General features: G+C 44.7%; 2 protein-coding genes across 3 annotated transcripts in view; both read left to right on the forward strand.

Moving 5' to 3' along the window:
• Window positions 1-180: 180 nt before the first annotated feature.
• On the forward strand, window positions 181-2,416 carry LOC113424653 (uncharacterized). Its single transcript, XM_087944717.1, has one exon. It carries the CDS (start codon window positions 181-183, stop codon window positions 1,051-1,053), a length of 873 nt encoding a protein of 290 aa, XP_087800843.1. The 3' UTR covers window positions 1,054-2,416.
• A 5,911-nt stretch (window positions 2,417-8,327) lies between these two features.
• PIK3CD (phosphatidylinositol-4,5-bisphosphate 3-kinase catalytic subunit delta) overlaps window positions 8,328-21,976 on the forward strand; it is a 31,861-nt gene continuing 18,212 nt past the window's right edge. Inside the window, exons 1-8 of one of the 2 annotated variants that reach the window (XM_026686451.2) lie at window positions 8,328-8,760; window positions 13,729-13,892; window positions 15,020-15,248; window positions 16,110-16,342; window positions 17,269-17,448; window positions 18,129-18,278; window positions 19,594-19,683; window positions 21,665-21,886. In XM_026686451.2, coding sequence (XP_026542236.1) covers window positions 13,743-13,892; window positions 15,020-15,248; window positions 16,110-16,342; window positions 17,269-17,448; window positions 18,129-18,278; window positions 19,594-19,683; window positions 21,665-21,886 — 1,254 coding nt within the window. In that variant the 5' untranslated portion in view covers window positions 8,328-8,760; window positions 13,729-13,742. Of the gene's footprint in view, window positions 8,761-9,039; window positions 9,122-13,728; window positions 13,893-15,019; window positions 15,249-16,109; window positions 16,343-17,268; window positions 17,449-18,128; window positions 18,279-19,593; window positions 19,684-21,664; window positions 21,887-21,976 lie in introns of those variants that run through there. The other variant, XM_087944597.1, reaches the window with a different exon arrangement.

Raw genomic sequence — 21,976 nt, forward strand, 5'->3', positions numbered from 1 at the left:
CACATAAACACACACACACAAAACGGCGCATGCAGGTCTAAAAATCCCTAGCCGTGCATATCCGAAGGAAAAGCCAAGTGCAATCCACAGGGAGGGGAGAAGATCTCCACCCGCCTCTCAAAAGTGGGGCTACAGTTGCTACATCTCTCCGGAGAGTTACATCTCGTCGATGACCCGTCTATGAACCTCGGGGGTCAGCGGAGGGGCGCAGAAGCGCTCCAGGCTGCCGAGGAGCTGGGCGCGCCTTGCATACCCGCGATCGCCTCCCACCCCCCCAGGAGCCCAGGAAAGCGCCCCCCCAAGCTGGATCCCCTTCGATCCTCCGGGGGCTCCCCGCGCCCTTGCCCGGCCGGGTCCCCCGAGTCCCCCAAAACTAGAGACGGGCGAGGAAAGGTGGGCGCGCCGCGTCTCCAAAAGCGCGCTTTGGAGAAGCTCTCCAAGCGCTGCGCTCAGGAGAAGCTCTCCAAGCCGTGCGCTCCGGAACTCGGCTCAGGTTCGGCCCAGGAGGAACGCCCCAGGGAGGGGGAGGAGGCCACGGGGGAGGCTACGAAGCCCCCTTACTCCTATATGGCCCTGATCGCCATGGCCATCGAGGCCAGCCCGGGCCGGCGCTTGCCGCTGCGCTCCATCTACCAATACATCGCCGGCCGCTTTCCCTACTACCGGCTGGGCCAGCGCAGTTGGCAGAACAGCGTGCGCCACAACCTGAGCCTCCACGAGTGCTTCGTCAAGCTGCCCCGCGTGGGCGGGCCGCGCAAGGGCAGCGATTGGACGCTGGACCCGGCTTTCCGAAGCACGTTCGAGCCGGGCAAGTACCGGCGGCGGAGACGCGCCCGGAAAGCATCGCCCCCACTGGCCGCCCCCGCTGCCCCGCCGCCTCCTCCTCGCGTGGTGGAGACCCCAGTCCGGCGATCCTGCGCTCCGGCTGGATGCCTCTGGGGTCCCGCGGCGGTGGGACAGACCCCCTCGCATCCGATCGGCCACCGCCCGCTGGGGATCGTCCCTTTGGGGGGCTACGAGCCCTGTCTCCGCCTTTGGCTGCCCGACGGGTGACTCCGCCGCCGCCGCCGCCGCTGCTTCTGCAGCCCTCGGCTCTCCCGGACCTTCCGTCCCGGCTCTCTCCGACCTGCCCTTTGGCCCTTATTGGAGCTGGCAGGAGTCGAGCTATTCCCTGATGGAGCTGAAGTGAGACCATCCTCCTGCAAAGGAAAACGGCCGGGTGGAAGAGACAGGAAGACCAAGGCTAGTCCAATTACAAGCTGGATGTTTTGAGTCTCAAGTTTCCAGTTCTGGGTGAGGAGGATGTTCCCCGCTGCTTCTGATTCCCCGTTTTCTTTTCAAGCCAGCCTTCTCTTTCTGACTCCTTTCAAAGCAAACAGGTTCAAATCCAAGGTCTTCTTGAGATCCAGGTGGCCAACTGATGGACTGGAGCTCTGCTCCGATGCTCTCTCATCACAGCTTTGTCGTGCGGGACTGAAGCAGTTGGGTGGCGCAGGGCTTGGATTCCAATTCTGCTTAAGTTTCTCTGCAAAGCCAGATTGAGGGAGAGAGAGAGAGAGAGAGAGATCTCGAGATCTGCACTCTTGAGTTTGCTGTTCACAGTGGCATCCAAGTTGGTAAACTACAACTCCCAACATGCCATGGGGTTAGTTACGGTCGACTGGGGAGGGGGCTACAGATGGAGACCCCTGAAGTATCCTGTTTGAAACTAGGCCAACGCAGCCAATTGTTTGCAAGACACACACAAGAGACACACAAAAAGGTTACTTGGGTTTCCAAGGAAGGAACTGCACCACTGATGGAGCCTCTGGCATCCATAAATCCGGCAATATTTTACATACTACTTACTCCTGAGAGATTTGGGGTTTTTTTTTTTTTGTGAATGTTGCTTTTTAAGTTGGAGAAGTCCTTGTTTTTTTTTTTTTTTTTTATTTAGAAGCATTTGAATCATTTGTACTAGGAAGAGGTCAGTGACCTCCCCCGGGGTTTTTCAAAAGCACCAAGAATTTCTGATTTTGCAAGTTATTTTCTGCAGGATGATGACCATTCTGCAAATGCCAGTTAAAAAAAGAAAAATCAATTTGAAGAATGTTTCGACTGGTTTGAGCATTACGGTGGTGGTGTCAGTGGTAATTCCTTTCCTTTTGAAACAACATCCAGAGAAATTGGGAAGAGGTGTCCAGCATTGAAAAGCCAAGCTGAAGAAAATTGGTGGTACCCTGTTAGCAGTTTTCATTCATTATTTTCATTTAAGGTTATTTCAATGCCTTGTACAGAAATAGAATAATATTTGTAGTTTTTTTTTCCCCACACCAATGTGTAGGAGCCAGGAGAGCATAAACCTTTTGACACCCCTCAATTTTTTCTGCAAAACATAATTCACCGATTGTATTTAGAAAAAGAAGTCAAAAACAGCATTTATCAAATCCCCTGTTTGAAAGTTTAGAAATCCTGGGAGGGTGGGAGGCGATCGCGGGTATGCAAGAAGTCAAAAACAGCATTTGTCCATCAAATCCCCTGTTTGAAAGTTTAGAAATCCTGGTTCAAAGGATGTGCCAGAAGTTTCTGTTGTGGATTGATTGCCAAATGTTTACGGTTGCAATATTTTTTGTTTTCTTCCAGGTCGGTGATGCGTAATGGGTTTTCGTTTGCTCTTTTTTTGTCGAGTTGTTTGGGGGATAAATACGGTTCAACGGTTCAACAGTTCACAGCTTTCTGTTCTGTAGAAGTGTTTGACAGTTGTAATATGAGAAGTGAAAAGAAAGAAAAAACAAATTTTGACAGATCTGGGAAACTGAAAAACTGGGCAGAGGAAAGGGGTGGGTGGATCATTTTGTTTTTTTGAAAGAGAAGATAAATTTTCCTGCTTCTGAATTAAGATCAAAGATTAAAAATAAGAATAAAAATTAATTTTCCCAAATAAAGTTTCACGCCATCTTATAACACTGCTAATTTTTATAGCTCCTCTCTTTAAAATGTACAGGTGTCTGGAATAATTTCTAGTATATTAGCAAACCACAGGATTTAAAAAAAAATGATGCATTTAGTATTTTTATCTCCAATTGTTATTTTAATATTTTTAATACTGCAAGGGCAGCACAGAGCATTTTAATTTGAAGTGAAATAATATATTTTATTTTCTATCTAGAGTTTCATGCCAGTGTATGAAAATAGGATGGGCGAGTTGAAACATAACCTGTTATTCAGTTCTTTCCGTGTGAGTTAAAATTATGTTTCAAACGTTGCTGTTTGTTGAAAATGAGTTTTTTTTAAAAAATAAAGTTTTGATTGCATTTAGTCTCTGAACCCTATTTGATTACTTTTTAGATACTTAGGATAAATTTCTGGTATATTTCTTTGTAGATTTGTATTTTTAATGGAGAGTCATTTTAACCTCTTGACTCTTATTATTCTGCCTCCCATCCTCACCAACCAAATAGCATGCATGTTTTAAAAAGTAAAAACAATTTTTACTAACTCCTTTGGGGTTTTCTCACCCTTTGGGTATTTTTATTTCTCTCATTGGCAAGCATGAGATTTGGGATCTCATACCTGCTTTCGTTTCTTTCAAACAGTGCAAACAAAACAGCATTTCCTGCTAAATACCAGTTTCATTTTTATACATCTTCCTGAGCAATTTCTAGACTAGAAAGGGATAATGGGGGAGTTGAATGCATTTGTCATGTTTGCTCTGTGGCCTCCACCAGGTGGCACTGTTGAATGGTTTTAATCCTCAGGGTCTTAATTTATTATTAATTAATTATTGGGAGGGGCGGGGTTGTTATGGGATAGGTAGTACTTCCGGCAGGGGCAGATGGGAGAAACTTTTAAAATGTGAATGATTCAGGTATCCTCATTCACGAATAGGGTTCAGCTGAAAGATAAACTGATATAAAGGAGATCTTTTTACCAATGGAACTCCCTGCTGCAGGATTTATATTATATTAAGAGCCTTAAATGATAACACGAGCCTCCCTTTTACACCTCCAGTCCTCAAATCTGCCCATTCCAGAAAATGAATTGCAACGATCCCAAGTGGACCCATTACATCTGAAAACTGTCTTCTCTCTTGGTTGCCTTCCAATGGGGCTTTCGATCCTGAGGACTAGGAACTTGAAAAGCAGGTGTTCTTTTTTTTAAAAAAATGAGATTTTTCAGGGTACCAAAATGGGTGGTGTGCCTGATCGGCAAAAAAAAATAAATGCATTATAGTATTGTGGTAAAAAAAAAAAAACAACAACGTTTGTAAATTGGCCAAAAATGACACTTCTGTTCTGGTTGCTGGCGGATTTCCCCTTGACTGTTTTAAACTTTCCCAGCACTGAGATACATTTCTTCTCCCAGAGAAACTTTGCGGTCATCTTAAAATGTGTGGGGTTAAAAAGAGAAGCTATTTATGGGTGGTTTCGCCCCCCCCCCTCTCTTTTCCTATTCCCATCCTGCATTTTTAATCTGACTTTTTTTTTAAAATGGCAAACTTCTCCAGATCAAGAAATCATAATACAGAAGTGGGGATAAAGGAAAAAAAAAGATAAGCAGCTACATCTTTTGAAAGAAAAGCTCCCCTGCAGATTAACCAATGGCAGAATTCAAATTATTTCCAAAATAATAATAACAATAAAGTACAGACTTGCAAAGAAGAAATTTCCACCAAGAAAAGGGGGGGTCAAATTATTTTCCAAAGCACCAGAGGGCAGGACAAGAAAAAACGGATGGAAACTAATCAAGCAACCTGGAATTAGGGAGAAATTTCCTGAGAGATAGAATTATTAATCAGTGGAACAGCTTGGTGCTCCATTGCTGGAGGTTTTTAAGACTGGACAGCCATCTGTCTGAAATGGTATATAGGGGGTCTCTTGCTTCAGTGGGGGTTGGACTAGAGGACCTCCAAGGTCCCTCCTAACTCTGTTATTCTGAAATAGAACCACTGTGGCAAAAGAAAGCAAATAGTTGTAGATGCATTGGGTACAATCCCAAAACAATTGGTGCACTAGCTGAACACATTCAGCATTGATCAATCCACTCTCGGTCAATTGCAAAAGGCAGCTTTACTCCCAACGGCTTACATCCTGCAACGATGCTTCTAACAACGCAAAACGTCAAGAGCGGTCTATCCCAGAACCTTGGGAAGGACTCATTAAGTGGATAAAAAAAAAAAGCCAAATCCAATCTGAACCTCTGGCTGATCGTGCAATCATCATCTTTTAATGACCCTTGCCGGGGGTGGAGTCTGGGCAACTGAATGAAGCTAGCAGTGTATTTACTGGCCGGATGCCTTTCCTGTCCCCGGTGTGGAGTTTTGTTCGGCAGATATATTCTCATTGCGCCCAGAGAGAGAGAGAAATATCTGCCTCTACCTAGGATCGAACTCACAGCCTCTTGATTGTGAGGCGAGAGCTCCAACCCTAGGCCACCGCACCAATCCCTCTGGCTGGCCGTGCAATGAATCGTCATAATTTGCTACAGCTGGATTTTTGCCCCTTCTATAGACGTCTTGCAAGAAAGCCCATGAAACGGTGAGCAACCAGACTAAATGGTGAAAAACAGGGCATCCATTTAACTTGACCCTATCAGATTCCAGATCCGGCTTCTTTATACAGTCCCATATTTTTTTAAAAATCAACCAGGGTCATCTAGCCCAGCGGGCCCCAACCTTTGGGGAAAGGTTGTTCGGTGGACCGGAGAGAGTATGGTGTTGCCTGCAGCCTGATGGTGGCTCAGGGGCTAAGACGCTGAGCTTGTCGATCAGAAAGGTCAGCCGTTCAACCGTTCGAATCCCCAGCGCCTCGTCATGGAGTGAGCTCCCGTTACGGGTCCCAGCTTCTGCCAACCTAGCAGTTCGAAAGCGCGTAAAAAAAAAATGCAAGTAGAAAAATAGGGACCCCTTTGGTGGGAAGGGAACACCGTTCCGTGTGCCTTTGGCATTCAGTCCTGCCGGCCACATGACCACGGAGACGTCTTCGGACAGCGCTGGCTCTTCGGCTTTGCAACGGAGATGAGCACCGGCCCCTAGAGCTGGGAACGACTAGCACAAATGCTGTGTGAGGGGAACCTTTAAAGTTGTGCTATCTCAAGAGAGCTTCATCATATTAGAAACCTCTTCCTGTGAGTATTTCTGGGCACAAACAGTTCCTCTGGCTTTTCTTAGACCCCCAAAAGTGCGTGCTGCAGCTGGTACAGGAAAAAAATAAATCTTGTTAACCTCTTGAAAGAGCCATGCTTCCTGTTTGTCTTGCGGATGCTCAAAAGGTGGCCTTTTTAAGACCTGTTATTTGTTGTTTGCCAGTGCCCATTCATTGCCTGGAGAGGCTCCAAACGGAAATTGAGTGTTCGGTCTGTTCGTCGTCTTATTTTTTTAAAAAAATAAAAAATTCCTAATTGGTGGTAATTATTATAGTCTCAACGCTTGTGCCAGTTTTCCACCTTGCGCAAAAACAACAACAACCAACCACCAGAGATCAGTGGCGATAAATTAAATCCAAATTGTGGCAAGGAAGAATGTTTGCCGTCCTGTCGATAAATTTCCCGTTTGAAGGAGGGGATGGTATGCTGGTGATACGACGGCTTGTCTATTTTTATCCGCCCAACGGTGGTGCCTTGTGGCCAGGATTAAAAAGTCTGTGCAAATCTTTGGATTTCCACGGTATGAGCAAGTCCATCAAAACGGCTCCTTGAAAGAGGAAATTCAAAGAGCTGGATTCAGTGACACAAAAAACACGTGCCAGCCAAACTGGATCCATTTCAATTACGATGGATTTTGGTTTTTGAAATAGGATTTGCCCTATTTTGCTTAATGCTCCCACGTTGTTTTTTTAAAAAGTGGAAAAATTGCTGGTTTTCTGAGCTTCCTAGAAAATATCACCGCCTCCCAGTGAATTTCATTTCATCCTCCCCAAAGGCATCTGTGCTTATCTTTGCAATTTAATCTTAGAGATCTGGCTTTATTTATTTTGCCATTCCTGAGGACTACAAACTTATTTATGTTTAGCAATTCTGGGAAAATTGCAACATACCGGTAATAAGCTTTGTTTGGGAGGCCTGCTGGTAGAATTGCCCTGAAGTTCTTCCTTCTCCCGTGTTTTTTTCCCCCAAATGTCTTTGCATCTTGCGTGTTAGACGGTGTGCATATTATAAAATCAGCCTCTGGTTGGATAAGTAAGCGGGTTGCTTTCTGTGGCATAGAAAGCAGTTTTGGAAAAGGGTAAAACCTAATTAACAAGGTCAGAGGGTTTGAAGAAAAAAAACTTGGTTGATTCAGGTTCCCTTGATTTTTTTTCACGAGGTTCGACATAAATAATACTTAGGAAGAGAACCCTGTTGGTAGCTAGTGGCAAACATCACTTTCCAAGTTGCCAATTTTATTAAAAGACTGGATGGCTGAAGAATTTAAATTAGGATGAAGTGCTGGGGGGACCCAGGAGAAAACAGCTTGGTTGGAAAACCGAAGCAGATGGACTGCAAAACAGATTCCAAATCCCTTATTGATGATTGATTATCATGAGTTTAAAAAAAAACAACCATTGTGTTTGTTGAGATAATAAATTCACTGTGGCTGATCTGAGGGTTTAAAAAAAGAAGCTACTGTAAAAGAAAAGCAGAACTCTAATAAGGTGTCAGTTTCAGAAACATACAGGGTGAGATTACCCATTCTGGAAAAAAAAAACCTCAGAAAATCTTTCTTCTGTCCCTTCTTAATTTTTCTTTTCTTTTTTCCTTCTGTGTTTTCTTTCTCTTCCTTTCCTTCCTTTCTTGTTTTTCTTCCCTTTTTCTTTCTTTTCTTCTTCCTTCCTCTTCTTTCTTTAGTTTTTTTCTTTCTTTTCTTTTTCCTTTCTTTTTTCTTCCTCTTTCCTTTCTTTAGTTTTTCTTTTTTCTTTTGTTTTCTTCCTTTCTTGATTTTTCTTGCTTCTTGCTTCTTTTAATTTTTCTGTTTTCCTTGTGTTTTCTTTCTCTTCTTCCTTCCTTTTCTTTCTTTCCTTTGTTTTTTTCCTTTTTTTCTTCCTTTTCTTCTTCCTTCCTTCCTTTTCTTTCTTTAGTTTTTTTCTTTCTTCCTCTTTTAGTTTTCCTTGCTTTCTCTTTTCTTTAGTTTTTCTTTTTTCTTACTCTTTCTTTCTTCCTCTTTTCTTTCTTTAGTTTTTCTTTTTTCTTACTCTTTCTTCATTCCTTCCTCTTTTCTTTCTTTAGTTTTTCTTTCTTTTTTCTTTCTTTTGTTCTCTCTCTCACTCTCTCTCTCTTTCACCTGGTGAAGTTGACACTCCGCTCGATCGGCCAATACCGAACGAAAGCAAGGCGTGGCGGGGCTGGTTCCTGTAACAAACCAAAAGAGCGAAAGAGAAAGCAGCGTCCAACTCGGGAGGATTCAATGTTGTTAAGCTCAGGAAGCGCAACTCCCGCGCCCTTTCAAGCCCTCCAGCAGCAAAGCGAAGCGAAGCGCTCCCAGCGCGGAGCTGGGGGAAAAAGCAAAAAGAAAACGGAGCCTCCGCAGGGGAAAGCGGGAGCTCCGGAAAGAGGATCCTTCTCTTGGAAAGCAAGCCTACAACGCGATCCTGGGCGATCGGGACCCGCAAGGGGGGGGACCCGCTTCAAAGCACGCCGGCGGTTAAGCAGACCTCTCCAAACGACCAAGGCGCATGTGGAGAAGGGGAGCTACCCAAAGGCGCGTTAAGGAGCCCCCTCTCCCCAGCTCTCTCTCTCGCTCTCCGCTCGCGCTTGGAAGTGGATCGACCGATCGATGGATCGGTGAAGGGAGCTGGAGCACGCAGGGTAAGAAAAGAGACCGATTGCAAGGGATGGAGAGCTGTTGAGGCGGAGGGAAACGCGCTTGAAAAGGGAGGGGGATCTGTTCCAAGGGGTGGTGGTGTGAGTGGGTGGAAGGTTGGAGGGTTGGGGAAATCAGCCGGATCCACCCCACCACCGTCTGGGAAGGGATCCCTGGGACGGACCAGCGACGTTTCTGGCCGCCTCGGGCTCTTTGGCCACGCTCCCTTGCGAGGCAGCCGCCGAAGAAGAGGTGGGGCTGTGGGGGGCGTCCCACCCTTCCAGCCGGCCCGGGGTTAAGCAGGCTCGGGAGAGGCCGGGATGCAGCAGCAGCAACAGCCGCAACAGCCGCCGCCGCTGCACGGAGGTGGGTGGCTTCTCCCGGATCCGGCGTCTTTGGAGAGCCGGGGGTCCTTTTTTGCGCTCCTTTCCCCGGGGCGGATCCCCCCTCCCCTCCTTTGGGGGGAATTGGGTTTGGGGAGGGGGGGGTTGAGCTTTGCAAGGGTGGGGTGGGGCAGCAAGCCTCTGAGCACGTGCAGAGTAGCTTTCTGCAGGCGGCGTCTCCCCCCTTACGTGGTCCTTTGTTCGAGCCTTAGGATGCCCAAGGGATCGGGCGCATCTGGGGGGGGGAAGGGGGGAGGGTTTGCGTCTGCAAATATTTGCCTTGGGAAGGGGGGGGGGTCGCTTTTACACCCGCTTTGCGTCCGATTCGGAGCCGCGTTTATTTTTTTAATTAATTTTTTTTAAAAAGCAGAAATATTACATGCTTGATATAGTGAGATCAGCCTTTCCCAGAAATAAATCATCATCTGATTTGAGTTTCTTCCCCCCTCTCTTTGAAGCTAAGCCTAGTTATGCCCAAGATTTAAAAGGCTGGGAAACTGGGCGTTTCTTTCTTTCTTTCTTGAAATCCAAAAGGGGACTAAAGCTTTGCAAGACGCTAGACCTCAAGAAAGGCTTTGGGAGAAATTGCGGTTAATGAAAATTGCGATTAATGAACAAGGGGTCTAATTTTTCTCTACATCATTTTGTGAATTGTGTCTTTTAACGCATCACTTGTTCCTGCCCTTCTGAAGTTTATTTCCGGGCTAAAACAATCTCTTTTTGCTAACTTCTGGCAATATTTTACCACTTGTTGAGAAAAAAAAAATCATCTGGATTTTAAAAACAAACAAACAAACAAACAAACTGCAAGGGAATCTAGAGAGGTTTTTTTTTAAAAAAATCAGTGTTTTTCTTTTTTCTTTTTAAAAAGCAAAGCGTTGCCTTTTAAAGGCCTTTGTGTTTGTGAGTCCTTTGTAAATAATCTTATCCTATTAAGTATTTAGCTTGAAAGGTTTCCCTGGCCCATCACCTTCCTTCTCAGAAGGGATAATAAATAATTTACTCCACTCCTTAGTGGAATCGGATAGGCTTTCCCATAATTTAGTCCCTTGCGTTGATACCTGTGTGTATATATATGTTGCCTCTTAACGATGCAAAGAAAAATATATTTTTTAAAAAAATAATTCCCAGATTTTGCAGGCAAGGCTGCAAGAGAATTTGTGCCTTCCAAGAACTTCAAGTAATCCTTGACTTGCCACTGCAAATGGAGCCCGAAATTTCCGCTGTTAAGTGAGACGCTTATTAAGTGAGTTTCAAACTTGCCATTTTATGAACTTTCTCGCCACCATTGTTAAGTGAGTCAGTGCAGCTGATGAGTTGGTAATCCAATGGTTAAGTGAAGCTGGTTTCCTTCCCCCTCCCCTTCCCATTACTTGTCAAAAGGTCGCAAAAGGTCCTTGGGATCCAGCAATGGTCGTAAGTCTGAACCGGTGGCCGATTTTGATCACCCGACCAACGGGGATGTTACAAAGATCGTAAACTCTGAAAAATGAACAGTCACTAAATGAACTGTGTTGTAAGTCGAGGACTAACTGTGCATCACCTAATCCAAGGGTCTTCAAACTTGGTAAGTTTAAGACTTGTGGACTTCAACTCCCAGAATTCCTGAGCTACCATGACTGGAGGAGAATTCGGGAGAATCACAAGTCTTGAAGTTGAAGACCCCTAACGGGGGGGGGGTGGTTTTTTGCAAGGCGGCTGAGGGCCAGATCAGAGCTCATTTTTGTTGCCTGGTGGATCTGACCCATTCTCTGCTGATGGGTAATTGTATAAAGGCAGTGGACAATGGGGGAGAAAACTCTAATTGAGATGGTCGTGATGCAATTCACGTTTCAAATATTCTACTTGAGAATAGAATAGAATTCTTTATTGGCCCAGTGTAGTTGGACACCCAAGGAATTTGTCTTTGGTGCAGATACTCTCAGTGTACATAAAAGAAAAGATACATTCATTAAGAATCATAAGGTACAACACTACTTCATTAAAATTTGTGGTATATTAGGTTCGCCCTCCCTAAATTTTTGCTCTTGGCTGGAGCATTTCCAGAGCTCCCAGTTAATTGAACCTGAACTTATAATCTATACGTGCAATTTGCCATGGTTTTGTTTAGTGACCATTCAAAGTTATGACGGCGCTGAAAAATGTGACTTACGGCTGTTTTTTTCAGCATCACGACCTTGGCGTCATCCCCATAATCGTGGGAACAAAATTCAGGTGCTTGGCAACTTCATACTTATGACTGTTGCAGTGTCCCGGGGTTACGTGCTCCACTTTTGCGATCTTCTGACCAGCAATGTTTCCTGCCTAGGCAGGGGGTTGGACTAGAAGACCTCCAAGGTCCCTTCCAACTCTGTTATTCTATTCTATTCTATTCTATTATCAATGGGGAAGCCAGATTCACTTTAACAACCAGGTTAGTAACTTATCCACTGCAGTGATTCACTCAACAATTGGAGCAAGAAAGGCCTTAAAATGGGGCAAATCTCACTTAACAAATGTCTCACTTAACAACAGAAGTGTTGGGCTCAGTTGGGGTCATAAGTTGAGAACTACCTGTTTTTACATAGAAGTGCTCAAGTTCAGATTTTGGTTGCAAACTGCATCATGTTTGACCCTAATAGAACCAAATCTGTTCCTCACTTTTTTTTAATTAGGTGGTTGGTAGAAAGCAAGAATGGCTCTATTACCTTAAGGTCTAGAAACTTGATTTATTTAAATTAGACTTTTTATACTTTGCATCCTTCCCAACCCCCCCTTTCCCTGTCAATTTGGTTATTAGTTGATTTCTGGAAAACCCCAAGTGAGCTCGCTAAGATGCTGCTAGGTTTGTGTACTTATGAGGCAGGTCAAAGTCATTTCAAAATGCCTCATCATAACATCTATATAGATAAAAGCAAAATACCACTCGGGAACCATCACAAAATCTCCAGAACTATAAAGCCTACAAACTTGGCTTCTCAGTGCTCATTAAGAAAGGATTTTTCCAAATGACCCTCAGAACCATTAATATTTCATATATTATTATTATCCACAACACGCTCTGATGCTAAGGAGTTCCACTCCCCTTTCCCACCTGAAAAGAAATCTCTTCCAAATGCAAAACACAAGCAGAAGAGAGGAGTTTCAGTTTCACAGCAGCAAGCAGTTTTAGTACAGAACAGTTGAGCTAAGCCACGCCCAGGCTCCTTGCTGTCTCCTTGCTCACACAGCAAATACTGCTTCAGTTTCCAAACAGCCCTCAACACTCTCACTCACTGACAGGACGCTAGCCAGATGAATATCGATGGATGCTGGTAGGCAGAGGCACATTTCCCCCTCCCCCACTTATTCTCCTCCCAAAAAACTAAGCCCGACCACATAGTTTCGTAGCAAAGCATGGGTATCGAGCTAGTATTGCATAAAACAGCGCCGCCAGATTTGAAAACGTTCAGCAGAGAAATGTGTCAGCTGGAAAGACAAGCGGCACAATGGATGAGATGCAAAGGACTTGCAAATGAATTGGGAAGGAATCCATAATTCAGAAAGGATTGGGCAGTTTGAAAGGGCAGGATTTAGAAGATTTTAAAAGATCTGCTTTGCACACCGGGGATCACATTGCAGGAGGGCGGTGAAGTCATTTTCAACTGTGGGGTAGTTGAAAAAAGAAAGGAAAAAGCTGAGACGCACATTTTATAAACAAATGAATCATCTCTCAGGAATCTCCTTTCAAGTGTCCAGGACATCTGTTTTTCAAGCCCTTTTTATCTTCTGCCTTGGGTCCATCTCCCTTTCTGCTTTTGGGGGGCAGCTACCTACCATCTATCTATCTATCTATCTATCTATCTATCTATCTATCTATCTATCTATCTATCTATCTATCTATCTATCTATCTACCTTCAATCTTCTCTCTTCCTATCTCATCTCTATATCTACCTTTCTATCTATCATCTCTCTCTCTCTCCTTACTTATCTATCCATCTCTCTCTCTCCCTCTCCCTATCTATACCTCTCTCATCTCTATATCTATCCATCCATCCATCCGTCAGTCCATCTATTTGTCATCTCTACCAACCTACCCACCCACCTACCTACCTACCTACCTACCTATCCATCTTCTCTCTCTCCCCCATCTCTCATCTATCGATCCATCTATCATCTCTCTCTACTTATCTATCTATCCATCTTCTCTCTCTCCCCCATCTCTCTCTCATCTCTCTATCTATCGATCATCTATCTCTATCTAATCTATCTATCTATCCGTCTACCTACCTACCTACCTACCATCAAATGAGGACCCAAATAGTTTGGGGCCATATTCTGACTCTGTAAACCGCTTAAAGAGGGGTTGTAAAGCACCGTGAAGCGGTATATGTCACAGTGCTTTACAGCCCCTCTTTAAGGGTATTCAGAACACGTGAACGATCCAGGTGGCCCACTTGCAAGAGATCATTTAGTGACCGCTTGGCGTTACGACGGCACTGGGGGGAAAAAAAAACGGTGACTGTGTTTCCGTGATCGCATGCTTGGGAATTCAGAGGTTTGGCCACTCTCCTGGATGAAAAGGAGAGAATTTGCAGGGATGAAAATGTCGGGATTCTGTTTCGTTGCAGGTTGGCATTGAGAAATGCCAGGGATGCCCCCAGGAATGTACTGCCCGTCCGAATTTTGGTCCAAAGAAAGCAACTACACCATCCATGTGGACTTCCTCCTACCCACCGGGATTTACCTGCCCTTGCCCGTTTCCTGCCATGCCAGCCTGGCTGCCATCAAAAAGGTACGGTCTTTGTGACGGGAGTTTCGCCCAGCTATGGAGAGTCCTCAACTTACAACAATTCCATTAGTGGCCCTTCAAAGTTACAGCGGCACTGGAAAAAAGGCACAGGCGACTGATTTTCACGCTTACGACTGTTGCAGCTCCTCCTCCCCTGTGGTCACATGATCAAAATCCGGAGGCTTGGCAACTGGTTCCTACTTATGATGGTTGCAATGTGCCAGGGTCACTGGATCACCCTTTTGTGACCTTCTGACCAGCTCAGTTGTGGTCGTAAGTCAAGGACTACCTCTGTCATGCCCCCTGTCAGAATCTGATTCAGAGAGGGAGGCCGAGCAGCTGACAGGGAGTGGGAGTATGGGCTCAGTTGGCTGTGGAAAAAACTGGGGAAGGGCAAAGTCCGGCTGGGCAGAGCAGGGGAGAGGTAGAGCAAGAGAGGAAGAATTCGGAGGCCTACCCCCTCTTCATCCTAGGGCACGCAGGGAGGAACAGAGAAGGGAGTAACGTGGGTTGCATGGCTTACTGGGAAGGAAAGGGCCCTGATTCCCTTCATTAGCTGCAGCTGGGAACACTGTTTAAAAAGGGAGTTTGCGCACAGCAACTTGTTGGGAGCAAATCGTGAGCTATCTTTTATTGTCGAGGCTTATTGGGGTCCTGGTGTCTTCCCAACTGTGTGTGTTTTGCTGAATGTATGGTTGGTAGGTAGATAGACATAGATGATAGGTAGATAGGTAGGTAGATACCGGTAGTGGGTAGGTAGGTAGGTGGATGGATGGTCGGTAGGTAGGTAAGACATAGATGATGGTAGGTAGGTAGGTAGGTGGATATACATAGATGGTAGGTAGGTAGGTAGGTAGGTAGGTAGACAGACAGACAGACAGACAGACAGATAGACCGACAGACAGACAGACCGACAGAGACAGAGGGAGCTGTGGTGGCACAACGGTTAAGATGCGGTATTGCAGGCTGAGTCTGCCCCCAGCCAAGAGTTCAATCCTGATCAGCTCAAGGTTGACTCAACCTTCCATTGGTTGGCAAAATGAGGACCCTCTGTCAACCGCTTAGAGAGAGGGCTGTCAAGCACTGTGAAGTGGTACATAAGCCTAAGGCTATTGCTGTCTTCCTTCCAGGTGGTCTGGCACCAGGCCCAATATGAGCCCTTCTTCCAGATGCTCAGCGCCCCGGATTCCTACGTCTTCACCTGCATCAACCAAGCCGCAGAGTTGCAGGAACTGGAGGACGAGCAGAGACGCCTCTGTGATGTCCAGCCTTTCCTCCCGGTCTTGCGGCTGGTGGCCCGCGAGGGGGACCGGGCGAAGAAACTGCTCAATTCCCAGATTAGCCTCCTGATCGGCAAAGGTTGGCGGAAGGGCACCTGGGCGAGGGGGCAAATGGCCTGCACTGCAGGGCTGTTGGAGGGAATAAAAGTATTGCTTTCCGTTCCTCAGGAAGTGCCCTTGGCAGAGGATGACTGGTGCCTGCTAAGTTTTTAATTCTTTGATTTGATTGAAAACTTACATATATAAAATAGCCCACCTGCTCTTTTTCAATGCTGTATTTTTAGTCCTTATTTTGATTTATTAATGTGTAGTCAAAGCACCGATAGAAAGAGAATACAGTGGTAGCTCAGAGTTGAACTATGGGGTCCCTGGTGCTCTCTGAGCTTGGTGGTTTTTCTTGCAGACGTTTCATTACCCAACTAGGTAACATCATCAGTGCAAAGCCATTTCTTTCTAGCGCTGATGATGTTTCCTAGCTGGGTAATGAAACGTCTGCAAGAAAAAAAACCAAGCTCAGATAGCACCAGGGACCCCACAGTATAATCAAAGTAATTAGGAGAAGACAGACAGTGTTATTGACAATTATAGCCCATAATGATCAATCACGAAAGCGGCTGAAAAACCTAAAATCTCAGGGCATCTTAAACAAAAACTTTCCTGCCAACTGAAATGCACCCAGGCAGCAGAAATGAGATTTCCTTGCAGCTTTCGATAAAAGGTTTGGCCTATTTCCTAAGATGCGTAGTCAAATCCTATCTCGGTGCATGACTTCTGGCCCAGGGAATCCTCCATGCTTTCACGAGGACTAGAAACTTAGGGCTTGTGAAGGGATGCAACAGGCTTACCTTGTCGAGGGAGGAGATCTGATGCGGTAGGGTAGACGGGCCAACTTTCTCCCTGCCATTTTTTTAGAAAGTCCTCCTCTTCTTCCCCGTCTTAGGTTTGCACGAGTTTGACTCCTTGGCCGATCCTGAGGTGAACGACTTCCGGGTTCAAATGCGGGATTACTGCGAGCAGAGGGCGGCTCAGCGCCAGCAGCTCAGCTGGAAGGACTGGATGGAGTACAGTTTCCCAGTTCAACTGGAGCCCGCCCTGAGTGGGCTCGGGAGGAGGCCATCTTTGCCCATGCCTGGAAAGACCATTTTTGTCAACGTCAAATTTCAATCCGGAGGGGTAAATAATCTGCACGCTTCCTGAATCTCTGTAGAGAAAGAGAGAATGGAGATGTTGTAGTGTGTGGAAAAGCGCAAAGACTGTGTGTGTGTGTCTGTGTGTCTGTGTCCTAGATAATGGGTTTTTCCAAAGCGAAAAACTGGCAATGCTCTTGCTAATGTGTAAATCTCAAATTAATTAATTAATTCTTTCTTTCTTTTTTTCTTTCTTTCTTTCTTTCTTTCTTTCTTTCTTTTTCTTTCTTTTTCTTTCTTTCTTTTTTTTTTCTTTCTTCTTTCTTTCTTTCTTTCTTTCTTTCTTTCTTTCTTTTTTCTTTCTTTCTTTCTTTTTCCTTCCTTTGCTTTCCTTTTTCTTTTCTCTTTCTTTTTCTTTCCCTTCCTTCCTTTCTCCTGTCTCCCTCTCTTCTCCCTCCCTTTCTTTTTTCTTCCTTCCTTCTTCCCCCCTCCCTTTTTCCTTCGTTCCTTCCTTCCTCTCCTTCCTTTTCCTTCGTCCTTCCTTCCTTCCTTTCCTTCCTTCCTTCCTTCCTTCCTTCCTTCCTTCCCTTCCTTCCTTCCTTCCTTCCTTCCTTCCTTCCCTTCCCTTGCCTTCATATTTCTTAACCTCCCATCTTCCTCAGATCTTGGCTTGTTTGCAAAGACCTGGTAGGTGGGGACACGTGGGCTGAACCAGTGCAAAATACAGGTGGTCTTCAACTTACAGTCACAATTGGGCCCAACATTTATTTATTTGGATCACGCGGCTGTGGGAAATGCTACAACGGTCGTTACGTGTCCCAAACAGCCATTAAACTCTCTTTCCCCTTGCTGTTATAACTTCGAACGGCCTCTATACAAATGGTTGTAAGTCGAGACTACCCATGAGGAAAGCAGCGGAGATGGACTAAGAAAGTTAACCTTCTGCCTTCATATTTTTTCCTGGATTGGCAGGAGAGCTTCACTTTCCAGATTTCCCTGAAGGAATTCCCCATCACTCTGATGAGCTACGCCGTCAAGAAGCAAGCCACCATTTTCCGCCACCAAAGAGTGAGCCCCGCGGACGAGTACACCTTGCAGGTGAACGGGAAGTACGAATACATCTACGGGGAGTATCCCCTTTATCAGTTCCAGGTATGTCTTTTCCACCCTTTGCTAAGCGAACACAACCATGTGAGGCAGGGTGATAAAAATAATACAGTGTGGGGTGGGGCGGGGAGAAAGGTTCGGCCATTTTAAGACAGGCGGACTACAACCCCCAGAATTCCCCAGGCAGCAAATCAAAAGCAAAGCTGGCTGGAAGATTCTGGGAGTTGAAGTCCGCCCATCTTAAAATGGCCGAAAACCCCCCACTGTATTATCAATATCACCCTGCCTCCAATTCACTTAAAAGTGTCCCAAGTTTGAGAAACACTCGTCTATATTTATATGCTGCCTGGCTTCAGATGCAGCTTAGACTCGACACCTTGCAGCCCCAAACTGGCATTCTAGTCCTCATGAATCCCAAGGAATTTCAAGGCAGCCACCCCCAGGGACGAGGAAGCAACTAAAATGGCTACCTCGACCCTTTTCACCTTTGGAAGTCACGCCTCAGTCCTTTTTTGCTATTTAAGGCGAACAGTGTGCCTATGTGCCCCCCTTTCCTTCATAGGTGCTAGAACCTTGAGTTCGGTTTTAAATTTGTCCAAATTTTTTAGGATTCTGCTCCAGGCTTGGGATTTGAGGCCTGCTTGATTTTATTCCCGGTCAAACCCCTGATGAGCCTTTGAAGCTTTGATTGAGGCGTTAATGGCACCTGTTCTTTTTCCCCTCAGTACATCCGCGAATGCCTCCACCGGCGTTTCGTCCCCCACCTCATTATGGTCCACAGATCTTCTCTTCTGACTTTGCGGGAGGAACAGAGCAACGGGCTTGGGCACCCCCCCAAAACAGCCCTCAAATTGTCTCCGGGCCCTAAGCAGAAGGTAACCCCATATAATGTTCCTTTTTCACCAAAAAGAGATGATTTTTCAAATTCAGAAGGAAAAAAAAAAGGATTATTGGGGGAGGGGGACATGATAGCAGTGTTTCAATATTTGAGGGGCTGCCCCAAAGAGGAGGAGGGGGTCAAGCTATTCTCCAAAGCTCCTGAAGGCAGGACGAGAAGCAACGGATGGAAACTAACCAAGGAGAGAAGCGACTAGAATGAAGGAGAAACTTCCTAACTGGGAGGACAATTAACCAGTGGAACAGCTTGCCACCAGAAGTTGTGGGCTCCATCACTGCAGGTTTTTAAGAAAAGACTGGATAGCCACCAGTCTGAAATGATGTAGGGTCTCCTGCTTGAGCAGGGGGATGGACTAGATGACCTCCAAAAGTCCCTTCCAGCTCTATTCTTTTTTTTATTATTAGTTTTTAAATTTTTATTTAAGGTGCATACAATTCATCTTCCATTTAACGGTGTGTTGTCGGGTACAAATATCTTGTGCCATAACTATTAAAATGTACATCCATGCTCGTTACTTTGGTATTAATTCTCTATTCTTATCTCATTCTTATCCTACTAATATACATAATATCTCTAGTACTGTAACGCTCCTCTTCTTAGCATGTTTAATTCCATAAACCTATTTTCTATATTTCATTAATCTCTTCGCTATTTCTACCATTCATATTTTTTTCCTCTGGCCATCGCTAAAATAATTCCCATATTTTGTAATATTCAGTTTGCTCCTTCTCTTTAATTGCAAAGGTTAATCTATTCATTTCTGCACATTCTAATATTTTCCTAATCACATTTTCATTAGTAGGAATTTTTTCGCTTTTTCCAATTTTGAGCAACTGCAATTCTAGCTGCAAATTAATACACGAACAATTGAATATTCTGATTGATTGATTGATTGAAATGTATTATTATTATTATTATTATTATTATTATTATTATTATTATTATTTATTATTATTATTATTATTATTGGAAACGAAGCAGATCCCTGGTAGGCTGGTACAGAGTCCTTTGGTTGGAATTATGGTGTCTGCCCTCCCCACTTCATCCTCAGTGCTTCTTTCTCCAGTTCCCAACCTTTGTGCAAAGTGTCCTACCTCGTAGGGGTGTTGGGGAGATAGGAAGGATGGTTGTAATTCAAAGCTGACTTTATAAGACAAATCTATCTTTGCAGGCGAAGTTTAAATAGCATACCAGGGGCTGGTTATATATCCTTTCTTGGGTGGGCCAAATGCCAAAATTAGCCATGAAATCCAACTTCACCGTTTCTTTCTTCCCCTTGTTCCTGTGCTTAGCTGACCTGTGTATCTCTGTGGTCCCTGGATCAGCCGTATTGTATTGAACTCCTGCATTGCAGCAAGGTGAACGCCGACGAAGGAATGAAAGTAAGTCACCTTAAACCAAACATTTATTTTTTCTCTTTCTCTCTCTCTCTTATTCTTTCGACTAGATGCTCTGTGGCTTTCTACCTTCCCACTCAGGATTTGTTTACGACTTGCATTGGTAACCAAACCTGCGATTGTCAAGCTCGAAATCATGCAACTGTTGTTTTTCCTTTTTCTTTCTGAAACTCTTTCATTCAATTCTACAATTTGGCGGTCGAAAACTTCTCATTACAGGAAGTCAGGATGGCAGTGTTGATTAGCCAGAAATGAACTTCTTAGAAACTGTTTATGGTTTTTGTTTTTTGTTTTTTGAAAAAGTTTTCCTTCCTTTCCACTTACGCTAAAATGCAGCTTTTTGCACATAAATTAAAAAAAGCGGAGGAGGTTGAACATCTCTTGACTTTATAGTTCTGGGGGAATTTTTTTTTTTTTTTAAATGGAGAAATTAGGGGGTAGAAGGAAATAAGGAACCACAAGGGTTTTTTTTTAATTGCTTCCTTTTTTTGCAGATCATACTTAAGATGTTATTTCCTTCCTGAATTTAGGGCAAATTTCCAAATTGCGTTGATCAGATTGGAGCGAGGTTGCTTCTGGTTTATTATTTTGAGCCCTCCTTGCAAACTGACCGGGGTTATTATAGGATATTTATTATATAATTATAAGATAAGATAAAGACATTAACTGGAATAGCAAAGAGGACATTCAAACACGTATTATATTGTCGTTTCTGATCTCTTAGAAAAGAACCATTAAGGTAATCAGAGAGCCTAGTTTGGTACAAGGCTAGAAAGCGGGAGGCCATGAGTTCAAGTCCTGCCTTAGCCAGGAAAAGCCAGCTGGGTGGGCCAGTCTCTCTCAGGCCAACCCACCTCACAGGGTTGTTGGGGGGCGGACTTGGCATGTCAGAAAGATCGCCAAAAGGGGAATCACACACTGCAACCGTTGTAAATACGAGTCAGTTTGCCAAGCATCTGAATTTTGATCACGCGACTGCGGGGAACACTGCAAAAAAAAAGGAAGAAGAAAAACTTTTTTTTCAGTGCCGTGGTTAAACTTTGAATGATCTCTCGATAAGCTGTTGTTAAGTTGAGGGCCGTCTGTAACAGTTAGTGTGTTTGGACATCCTTCCCCTGGCCCACAGATCTGAGACTTCCTGGTTTCCATCCGCAGATGGGGAGCTATTCATTTGGGGCTGAAAGAATAGAATAGAATAGAATAGAATAGAATAGAATAGAAATTGGAATGGAATGGAATGGAATAGAATAGAATAGAATAGAATAGAATAGAATAGAATAGAATTCTTTATTGGCAAATGTGATTGGACACACAAGGAATTTGTCTTTGGTACAAATGCTCTCAGTGTACATAAAAGAGACATTCATCAAGAGTCAAGAATCATCAGGTACAACACTTAATGATAGTCACAGGGTACAATAAGCAATCAAATCATACCAGGAAACAGTCCATATAAATAGTAAGGATACAAGCGACAAAGTTACAGTCACAAGTGGGAGGGGTGATAAGGAGTGATGAGAAGGTTAATAGTAATAGTAGTGCAGACTTAGTAAATGGTTAGTGTTGAGGGAATTATTTGTTTAGCAGAGTGATGGCATGGAGGAAAAAAACTCCCCTTGTGTCTAGTTGTTCTGGTGTGCAGTGCTCTATAGCGTCATTTTGAGGGAAGGAGTTGAAACAGTTTATGTCCGGGATGTGAGGGGTCTGTAGATATTTTCACAGCCCTCTTTTTGACTCGTGCAGGATACAGGACCTCCAGGGAAGGCAGGTTGGTAGCAATTGCTATTTTCTGCAGTCCTAATTCCTCTCTGGAGTCTGTGTCTGTCCTGTTGAGTTGCAGAGCCAAACCAGACAGTTATAGAGGTGCAGATGATAGACTCAATCATTCCTCTGTAGAACTGGATCGGCAGCTCCTTGGGCTGGATAAACCTTCTCCCTTCTCCCATTTATCTCCTTTTTTTTCCAGCTGGTCGTGCAAGCCGGGCTCTACCACGGTCATGAAATGCTCTGCAAAATGATGACCAGCACCGAAGCCAATGTTTGCTCCGAGCCCACGTGGGATCAGACGTTAAAATTTGACATTCATGTCTGCGACTTGCCCCGCATGGCTCGGCTCTGCTTAGTCCTCTACTCGGTGGTGGAAAAAGCCAAAAAAGCCAGGTCCACCAAGAAGAAATCCAAAAAAGCAGTAAGTCTCTTGGCCCTATTGTGGTGGCACCATTCTTTGCCAGCAAAAAACAAAAGCAAAACAAAAGCTTTAGAAGAGACCCAGACCAGA

The sequence above is a fragment of the Notechis scutatus genome, chromosome 16 (assembly GCF_049901735.1).
Source record: "Notechis scutatus isolate UNSWTSFEM ecotype Mainland chromosome 16, rNotScu1.2, whole genome shotgun sequence".
In the NCBI taxonomy this organism is placed as follows: Eukaryota; Metazoa; Chordata; class Lepidosauria; order Squamata; family Elapidae; genus Notechis; species Notechis scutatus.